Source organism: Podarcis liolepis, assembly GCF_965112155.1.
Source record: "Podarcis liolepis genome assembly, chromosome: 5".
Lineage (NCBI taxonomy): Eukaryota > Metazoa > Chordata > Lepidosauria > Squamata > Lacertidae > Podarcis > Podarcis liolepis.
Genome location: NC_139556.1, coordinates 61,013,120 through 61,023,505, shown reverse-complemented (window position 1 = coordinate 61,023,505; position 10,386 = coordinate 61,013,120). Strand labels below are relative to the sequence as shown.

At 37.8% G+C, this 10,386-nt stretch overlaps 1 protein-coding gene across 6 annotated transcripts in view; it reads right to left on the bottom strand.

Annotated features, from left to right (window-relative positions):
- Positions 1 to 1,170: 1,170 nt before the first annotated feature.
- The window catches only part of LCOR (ligand dependent nuclear receptor corepressor), a 48,309-nt gene continuing 39,093 nt past the window's right edge, over positions 1,171 to 10,386 (bottom strand). For all 6 annotated transcript variants that reach the window (XM_083505243.1, XM_083505244.1, XM_083505242.1 and 3 more), the window contains 2 exons: positions 7,767 to 7,860; positions 1,171 to 4,750 (listed from right to left, as the gene is read on the bottom strand). In XM_083505243.1, the coding sequence (XP_083361369.1) occupies positions 3,781 to 4,750; positions 7,767 to 7,860 (1,064 nt within the window). In that variant the 3' untranslated portion in view covers positions 1,171 to 3,780. The remainder of the gene's footprint in view (positions 4,751 to 7,766; positions 7,861 to 10,386) is intronic.

Below are 10,386 nucleotides of genomic sequence, written 5' to 3'. Positions count from 1 at the left end.
CTGGGGCACAGAAAATGAGGTTCTAGAATGGCTGACAGAGGTAATAGTGTATCAGATCGCCAGGAAAGAGCTTTTATATTTTACAGATCCAAGTAAAAACTGATACATTTTCTACACACTGGGCTCGCTCCACAGAAATGCACAATAATTAACTCCACACTTGTACCCCTACAACACTAAGCCTTACTCATCTGTATAACCTGCTGTAGCAAAAGGTCACCAAGCAACATCTAAATTCCAGTACAATAGTGAACTCGATTTTAAACGTTACACAAACACACTCTAACATTAGTCTTCTAGGCTGGGAGTAGAGGGAGAACCTATCCTTCATGATACCTGGTCTGTATAAGCAGAGGCTGCCACAAATACTGTTCACAGTTTCATTCTGTCATCCAGGTGCACATGACACCATCAACAGATACACAATAATTCCACCAAATTTTGGTTCTGGATCTAACACACATGTGATCAAAATGTCCAGTTCTTCCTCCCAAAGACTTCAGCATTTCTGGAGCATTGCACTTGGCTTGTCCCCTTAATATGCTCTCAAAAACGACAGGGAAAACAAGGCCTAAGCCCTATGTCTTGCGCAAGTTACATGAGCATCCATTTACTGGAAAACAGGAGAAAACAAGGCTTCTCTTACAAAGACAGCAGCGAACCACATCTTCCCACATCAAACTATGGTCAGTTGAGGATTTTGGCCATGCAAACTTCTGTTCAGCAGAAAATTAAGCATGCTAATGGATAAACACTGATTTCATTTTTTCCTAACAGCAAAGATGCTCCCAAATGCTACTCAAAGTTGCACCAAAGGCGTCTGTCAGAGCAGTCTTACTTCAGTGAATCACTTAGGATCTAGAGTGAGATACAGTCACAGGATGAGCCACCTGGGCAAAAACAGGTAAGATGAAGTCTTAAACAAAAGTTAAACATTAAAAAGGTGCACCTGAATATTACAGACTAAGTTTACAAAACCTACAATAAGGTAAAATATAGATATATTTATATCTTTTGAATATTCAGCAGCTTTTTGTTTATTTTTGAGAGGCTTCTGAAATTTTAGAAAGGGACAACTAACTAATTTCAACCATGCTTCACAAAACAATAATGGCTATTTTATATTGCAATTACGAAAGTAATGCAATTAGTGCTTTAAAAATAACCTACTTTTTCCTTTTCTTTTTTTAAGCAGAGACCTTTTGAGGAAATATGGTTGTTCCAAAGCTTCTGGGATTTTTTTTTTACCTGAATAGGAAGTGATCACAGATATTAAGTGTTATATTTCAAAGCTTTGCAGATAGGAATCTTACAATCGTCAGGTCCCAGGACTTTTATCTGAGAAAATTAAGTGTTTGGTTGTTTAATTCATTTTCTAACCAAAGCAATAAGAATACGCAACTATCACTATCTATTTACAGTTCTCAACCTATGGTCTGAAATGACGTACAAGTAGTTCTCTTTCTAAACTGCAGCATTAAAGGGTAGGCACACCATTTTTCTGCTGCACGATTGTCATCCACTTAATGATACACATAGAAAATATTTAGGTAAGTAAAATGAGCACTCCACATACACTATGACAAGGTTTTACGGAACTCAACTCATACATCACTTAAATAAAAACAGCCACAAAAGGTTAAACCTCTGACAGTAAAACTCTATGCAAGTGTTACACTTCTAGCTTGCAGCAAATCTTCTCCCACACTTTCAATAGCAGATGAAACCACAAATTTAAAACAGTGCATTTTTATTGCAATTTCCAGAAAAACTGGAGTATATTGCAGAGTTTCTACACCACTATAGAGCTTCAAACAGGTTTCTGTACTGAGATGACACCTAGATAGCTAAAGGAACTCTGCTTTTGAGTATGGAAACACATTAAGCTACCAAAATAAAAAGAAAAGTCTAAGAACAGTAGTACAAAGCATATCTGGGCCAAAAGCCCAGTCTCTCTCAAGAATGAGAAGTGCATATTTAACACGACAGCAATGGTGTGCCTAACCTTTGAATACAGTGGGTTACTGGGAAGCAATCAACCAATCAAGAAGGCCAACTCAATTAATTGCCCCCAAATTCAAGCAGCAGCCCTGGGGCTATCTAGGCCTTCTTCCTATGAATCTTAGCATCCACTTTCAGTCATTAACACAGGATAACTAATTAAGAACAGTGCTCAAATGATGTCTCACATACAAATTCCATTGCCTCTTTTGGTTGTGCAAAGCAGTAGAGTGGAGTCTTACCAATCTTTTGCACAGCTAAGATTAAATTGTTTCTCTACCCAAAGAACCATTAAGTCTGATTCAGTGAAGCTGCAAGTCCAGAAAGCTTTATTTAAAGCTTAACATGTAAGAATGTTCAGATGCCTCTGCAACTAACAAGACTGAACTGTGGATTTAGGAGTGCTAGTGGTGATCTGCCTATGCGAGTGTGTGCTAGTCCCCTATTAAAATCAATAGTGGATGAAATAAAAACAGAAATTCAGGATATGCAAGCACATTTCCTGCTACTGGCAACTGTAGTATTTAAAAAGGAAACACCCATTGGGTGTTCAACCCTGACAGTGTTACAACTAGATAAGATGCTCAGCCTAAGTCAGACCAGAGTGATCTGATAATGGGTTTTATTAAAATTTGTAAAAATTTCTTCCCTGAACATTAACATAGATCCTTCATTTACATGACTATTTAGGCAGACTATTGAGGTTGTATGTTTAGAGATCAGTTGGTTTGATGAGGATTTTTGTTTGTTTTTTGCCCAAGATTACAGTAAGCTGTTATATGTATTCCTGACTCCCAGAAGAGAGTTCTTTAAACGAGATGTTGGAAACGCACAGTTTAGCAAACTCAGAATCCAGTCTGTTAAAAAGCACGTAGGTCACAAAAAAGCCATTTCTTTGTTAAAGTGAGGAATACCCTAGTATATCATTCAATGTACCCTGATGCTCCTGAATGGAGTGTTGAGATAAGGCTACATCCTCAAGCAGGCAAGCTGAACTCTCTCGCCTTTGCAAAAGAGCAAACACAATTACAGTGAAGGTAGTGTTCCAAAGGAATGAACCAAAGCATTCTGAAGGTAGTGTATGTAAAGTTCCCCCATCCCACTCCCACCCGCCCCGCCGGGTGAGCACTAAGCAGATTGCAAATAGTAAAGGAGGAGTTGAATTTAAAACAAAATGGCTCCGATTAGACCCAATTGACTAGGAATCCAATCACTAATCACTGAATTCAAAATGACTAGCCATACTTAAAAAGATTAAACTCTCTTTCAAGCCAACTGGATCAAAGAAGAAAAAAACTGTGAAAGCCTAATTATAAGCAATTATCCAGTTTTTGTTTCACAAGTCTGGTACTAGAGCTCAAGAAAGTGATTTTTTTAAAAAGGCCATATGAAGAAAGCAAACCCAATAAAATAACTGAAAGTCCATGCAGGCTCAAGAGGCAAACAGTCCACTTCCATGTCTGCATTCTTTGTGAGGTAACTCAATTCTCTATAGAATATTAGAGAAACATGCAAAAGGCCAAAAAAAAAATATCCCCCAACAACAAAACAAAACAAAAACACAAAAGAGGGCTCTAAGCCATTCCGGGCCAGAAAATTTACAAATATGCAACATTCAGAGCACCCTTTTCCCCCTGTGTCCACACAAGTCTTTGCTGAACTGCAAAGGAGCATGTCCTGCACCCAGTGACTGAAGAGGAGTTGGGTACATACAGCAGGAGTTGAACAATGCCATAGTGCTCACCCAGTTTATAATGTAATTGGCACTCTACAACATCCCTAATCATCCTTTGACTCATTCGCACTCTGTGCTGCCTCTCCCTGGGGATCTATCTCAAGCTTTACAGAGACATCCTGTCCCTCCGGCCGCATTAATTTCATTTTTTTCTTTGGAGGGTTTTTCAAAGTGCCCAGCCTCTCTTTCACTTTATATTCCAGGGTGCTATGGGGAATCCCATAAATACTCTGAGCTTTGGAGACGCTCATTTTCCCACTCATCACCACAGAGATCGCTTCTTCCAATATCTCACTGTTGTACTGTCTGTATCTGCCTCTTTTCTTCCGAGGTTGCTTAGAGCCAGGATCTCCCTCTTGATCAGAGGTGGGATATGGCTGTCCAGAGGTAGATTGCTCAGCATCTGAGCCCCAGGAGTCTGGTCCGGGATCCAGCAAGCTCCTTCTGTTTTGTTTCGGAAGGATAGCCCTTAACTTTTTACTAAGCGCGCTCTCCGTTTGTGAACCCATCACCAAAGAGCTATAGCTATACTGGTCGCCAGAACGTGACTCCCATGAAAGGTCCATGCCTCGAACTTGTGGTATCTTTAAATCCACAGGAGTTGAATGGCTCATGTCCTTTTTCCCATCCTGTTTAGTTTGAAGTGCCATTTTTTGAAAGGCTGAATTTTCTGTAAGAAAAGGAAGGTCACTGATGTTGCTGAGTGCACCGTTTCCCCTGAATTTCATTCGGGTGAAGTTGAATTCGTAGTGTGGTTTTGCCCAAGAAGCCTCCCTGGATAGTATCATGTGCTGTCCGTGATTCTGCAGCCCAGACGGCCCATGGCTGGCAGCTGTAGCATGCTGGTTTCTGCTCAGCAGTTCTTCGCTTATCTGCAGTGATCGAGCCAATGGAACTTTGAGAGATGTGGAGTGGCCAGACCCTTCCCTCGTTCCATCCTGCCAACTTCTCGGGGGCACCCCATCACCACTCCGAAGTCCCTCTGCATGGTGCTGGCTGGGTCTCCCAGGTCGCCTAATTGGATGGAAGGAAACTGATGTGAGCAGGACTTGCACAGGTAGGGAGGAATGGGTGAGGGGGCCACTCCTTTATTAGAAGACCTTGCTTGGGTAACATCACTTTTGTGGGTTTTTATTTTTATTTTTTTAAGTCTCAGCAGTCAGTTTTTTAAAAAATTGTTCAAAAATAAAGAGAAGCTTTTTGGGCAAAGAAAAACGAAACCTGTCAGCTGGTCTTTGGTTGGGTTCACAAAATCTTGGAGCAGAAAAGGCTTCGCGCAAGTTTCTGAAAATAGCATCTTAATTATAGATTAGAAAGGAATAATCATTTGCTAGAGTCTATTCACGACTGTATTACTAGTGTGACGTTACCACTAAACAAGTACAGTAATAAAAGAGTAAGCCAAGTGACAAAATGCAGCAAATTCAACACGCATACTCTCACACACCAGCCACCTGCACTTTTTATAAAATGCTGAAAGCTCTGGAGGGCATGGATTAACACTATATATGCTAAAGTTGCTGCTCAGCATCAAGAGCGCTCAGCAGAACTCAAAGGTGTTTGCTTATTTTGCATTAAACATTAGAACAGAAAAACGGAATGGTTCTCAAATAAAAATGTTGCACAAATTCAGACTCCATTTCCTTTTAAAATTAATCATAAGTCACATAAATATCAATTTGATTCTGTTTTTCACATGCCTAGGTAAAGAAGCAGGATATTTTCTTGCCACATATGTATTATTTATTACGCTCTTTCCAACTTTACTGATTAAACAGATCCAGGTTAAATCTATTTTTTAAAAAGAGTATGATATACAGTCTAATCAAACTATCAATCTTGTTTTATGCACACAATTATTTCAATTCCTGTAAATAATATGAACAAAAAGTATGCAATGCATTCTTGGTACTTTGCTCATTAAGATGATTACTGTGTATATCCTATCTAGCAAACAGCCTTTATATATTCACAGACCCCTTTAACCTAGCCATCTGAGATATGTATTTTAGGACCCACCTTACTCTCTTTACTGTAATTTGTATTTCAATGTTGTATTTTTACATTTTTGTAACCTGCCCTAGGACCTCATGATGAAGGGCAGGTAAGAAATCTAATCAACAACAACAATAACGACGACGACGACGACAACAACAACGTACAGAAGATTTGGATGCATAGCAAGGCAGAAGGAAGAACTTACATTCAAGTTTGGACTTCCTAATTCTTTAGCAAATGCCTATTAAACATTGATCAGAATTTGAAGATTCTTAATTTGGTAACGAACAGTCCACATGAATTCTGAACAAGAACCACCCCAGTGTCAAGGGAAATAATAAATTTCTACCAGAACTTTAAATATGCATTGAATATTTCAGCTAGTTCTAAAACAGTGAATCACTGTCCAGATATAAAGATTAACTAGTGCAGGCTTCTTCAAACTCGGCCCTCCAGATGTTTTGAGACTACAATTCCTATCATCCCTGAACACTGGTCCTGCTAGCTAGGGATCATGGGAGTTGTAGGCCAAAAACATCTGGAGGGCAGAGTTTGAGGAAGCCTGAACTAGCACTTTGAAAGACAAAGGGCAATAGTTAACTGGCATTTAACTTAACAGTACAAAGCAGAAACACATGCTGATCTCTTGAAGATGTTTTCAGTCAGCCATGTAGGAACACTTTTTTGTTTTAAATGCACAGAACCTGTTAGAATATTCAGAAAGGGAACAGAAATTGATATTCTCCTTCACAAGACAGTATTTAGAGTTCTGACATACAGGGTTAAGTAATATATCCATGTTGTGAGGAATTTAAATGTCTCTTTTGCAGTTATAAGTCAGTGACTGTCAACAATGGTTATTTTTATATCACTAGAAGTCCAGCAACTTGAAGATTATGTAATTCCACATCTATATTCAGCCGCTTAATATTCTAAAGGCTGGTTAGCTTTAAAATTATACAAAAAATGTATTCTATTGCAGCATTTTAAAGTATCACCCCAAATTTCTTTATTTTCATGTATCTTCTCCCTATCAGCACATGCAACAAAAAATACAAAGTTGATGGGATTGTATAACCTTCACCAAAAAAAATTTGCACCCAGAAACTGTCTACTAGTCTAATAATAGTATAATATTTGGAATGTTTGAATTATTGAGTATTCATCTTGGAAACAGCTCCAAGGTAAGTAATTACAAATCCGTCATATATCTAATGAGCCATTAGAAAACAAATATTATAGCACTGTACTATAATAGTAGGTTATACAAAAAAAAATCCTAACAAATATTTTACAATTCTTGCTCAACCACTATCTTTACTTTAGTGGCCTTGCCTAGACATTCTGACTACTAAAGGAAACACTGTTTGGTTTGCTGATCTATTCAAACTAAGCAGCCATCATCCCATCCTATCAAAGGCTGAGATCGGGTTCAGATACTTATCAAGCCTCATGTGATCACCTGTGGGATGTGCATGGAACTACCAAAGGTTCACATCCCAACAAAGATCATGTGCAGCCACTGGTTGTATGACCTGATACCCCCATACATGAAGCCACTGAAACTGCATCGTGATAAAACTTTTTGACTCGCTACAATCATGAAAACTGCAGTAGTCATTTGTATAAGCTTCAAGGGGAAATGGTTGTTCATACAACTGGCACCCAACATAACCCCTGCCAAGTTGTTAGCCCCCTCATAGGCCCAATGCTCCCATAGTCAAATGCACAGGTGTGGCTGAGCATGTGAACAAAGTCAAAATAGTCAAATTTTAAAAGGTTGAAAGATCATAGCTCTACATTTCATATATCAGGTACAAAACCAAAGTATTCCTGAAATGGAATTAATTTTTCAGTTGACTTCATATTTAAGGATTGGAAGAAGGTGTTTTAACAAGATGTAATTATACTCTGAAGGGTTAAATCAACCCTGTCTGTGGAAGCAATAAGGAAGAATTTGACCCTCAGTTTGTTGTTATGCAAATAACTTGAGGGGGGTTTTAGGTTAAAAAATACTAATAATTTCCCTTACCCATTCCCAGGAGTAGCGGAGCAGCCAGGTGAATGGCTCAAGGAGGCGCTGCCTGCACATGGACTTTTCTTAGTGGACAGATCAAGTACTCCGTCTGCAGAGACATGAGAATTACTTGAGAATAGGAAGAAATTAATAAAACTAAACACACACAAACATACAACTTGGTAAGTTTTTATGGCTGAAACGCTGTCTCAGTTAATCTTGGGTTGCTTTGGAACTTCCTACTGAACCTCAACCAAAGTCTCTTGACATATCAGCCATTATTTTATTTTCTTTATTTTGTTTTGTTAAGGACATATCGATATTATGACTTTCATTCAATAAAATATTAATGGTAGATTAAACAGTATGAACACATTATATCTGAGAGCATAGAATGCAAGTTAATTTCAAAACATAGTTCTCTGCATATACTTCATAATGTCTGAAAAGTGGATCAAGTTACTTCTTTTTGAGCATGTATACTTCTTGTTATCCACCATACATTCATTAAGATGTAGTCTATGTATTGATAGTTTCAAGTAAGACACAAAGGAGAACAGGAAAGAAAAAAACATCTTAACAAGCAGAACCGAAGTTCATGTACCCATAAAAGAAAACTCAACAAGTGTTTAATTCAGGTACTACAAATAGGAGCAAGAGTGGAGAATTTATTGCCTTACAATTATTATTGCAAACAAACTGCAGCTTTCATATTAAGTATTTTCTGGGTACACTTCATTTTATTTAATATATTTATATTCCATCTTTAAATTTAGCAAAAACAATACAATTTAATGGGATAGCTTACAGGGCACTCTCCAGATGCTGTAGACTACAACTTCTATTATACCTGACCACTGGCCATGTTGGCTGGGGTAATGAGAGTTGTACCCCACAATATCTGGAGTGCACCACTTTGGCTACCACTATTCTTGCTTTTTAAAAAGTGCTGCAGTACAGATATTCAGTCCATGAGCTATTCAGTTAGAACAGAGATAACTAGTTCAGCAAGGCTAGCCTTGCATGTTCCAAGGCAGTAAAGAAGATGCTAGAAAGTCATGTGACTGGATTTTTTAAAAGTCATGTAATAATATATTTTGCATTTATAAGATAATTGTTAGCCATTAGTGGAAGACTAACTAGTAAGCTTGATGAAACCATTTTTTCTACACAAAGACTACTTACTGCCTATCTCCCATGAAGCTGAAGTATAAACATTCTTAAAAGCTGCACAATTCTGGAAGGTAACAAGCTACTTGTTATTACTAACAACTTTTAAGAGGTAGCCAGTGGGAAAGAGGAAGGGTAAGTGGTGGCAAGTGTAGTTACCAGATAATTTGCCAACGTGTAAATTTACAGATGCCCGCATCCTACACGCAGGATAGATTCTCTCTTCTTTTTCTTAATAAGATGGGTAGATTCTCAATGAATTATTGCTGTGTTTCATATAACACCTAAACTCTCAAGGGATCCAGCTCCATTCCCAGCATATGGAGTATACAGCAACTTCTAATGCACACAGGAACTCACTTTTTAGCAACTGCAGCTCAGTGAAACAGTGTCTCCTTTTCTAGCAAACAAGTAACAAGCTATGGTTGTACAGACCACCTTTAAGACTCTTATCCAGAACTTTATTATGAATCTAAATCTTTCTGTTCTCTCCTCCATCAAAACAGTTTTGGAACTGTTTCAAGTCTGTTTGTAACTACATTGTTAGTACAGTTAAGGAGGTTTGTTAATATTTGCTGTCGATGCATTTATATGGTAAAATGTACTATTTGGCTCACAGAAATGAAAAAGTTCATAATTATTCAAAGCAATGTTATTTAAAGCAAACCTAAATTTCAAGATCATCTATACTGCTTAACAATAAAGAATATTTAGTTTTTCAACATGTATTTTTGCAATTTAAGGGGCCAGAGTAAGGTCTGAAAAAAGTCTACTTATTATTAGAGAGATGGGGCAGTACTTCGTTACACCTTGTCCAATTAAATACTTCTTTGGTTCTGCGAGAAAACCAACTAGAAGACCCATGTTATACTTCCAAGGTAGAGATTCACAATCCTTTTCACTATCACTTTTCATCTGTGTCTGGTGTAGGTGAAGTTTTACACATATGAAATAACATGCAGAAGTGGAGAATAGCCAGCTATGCATGCTTACAAGGATTTGAGGCTTACAGTAGCTAACGAAATTAAGTGTGACTCAACAACATCAACCTGTGACAAAGATTAATTCTAATTTGCATTACATTAAGACTTAAGTAATAACAGTATTTGTCGGTTAGACATTATTTCTAGTGGGTCAAGTTTTTGGTTCAATATCTTAAGAAAGTGTTTAAAAGCTAGTGGATTCTGTATATATGTGGAACACTCTCTGGTAAATTATATGAGGAAATGTTACAGGAATAGGTATATGTAGCCTTGAGACCAGAAAGGCAAGTGGGCAAACAAATTATGTTTTCAAGAAATACCAGAATGGAAAGAATGAATGGTTTTTTCAGCTTTCTATGAAAACAAAGCAGTTACAGGTTTAAAGTGGGAATTTGATGCACACTCCCTTAGGAGAAAGCACAATTGAACACAGTGGGATTTATTTAGTAAACATGTATCAGATTGCACTGTAGATTACCTAA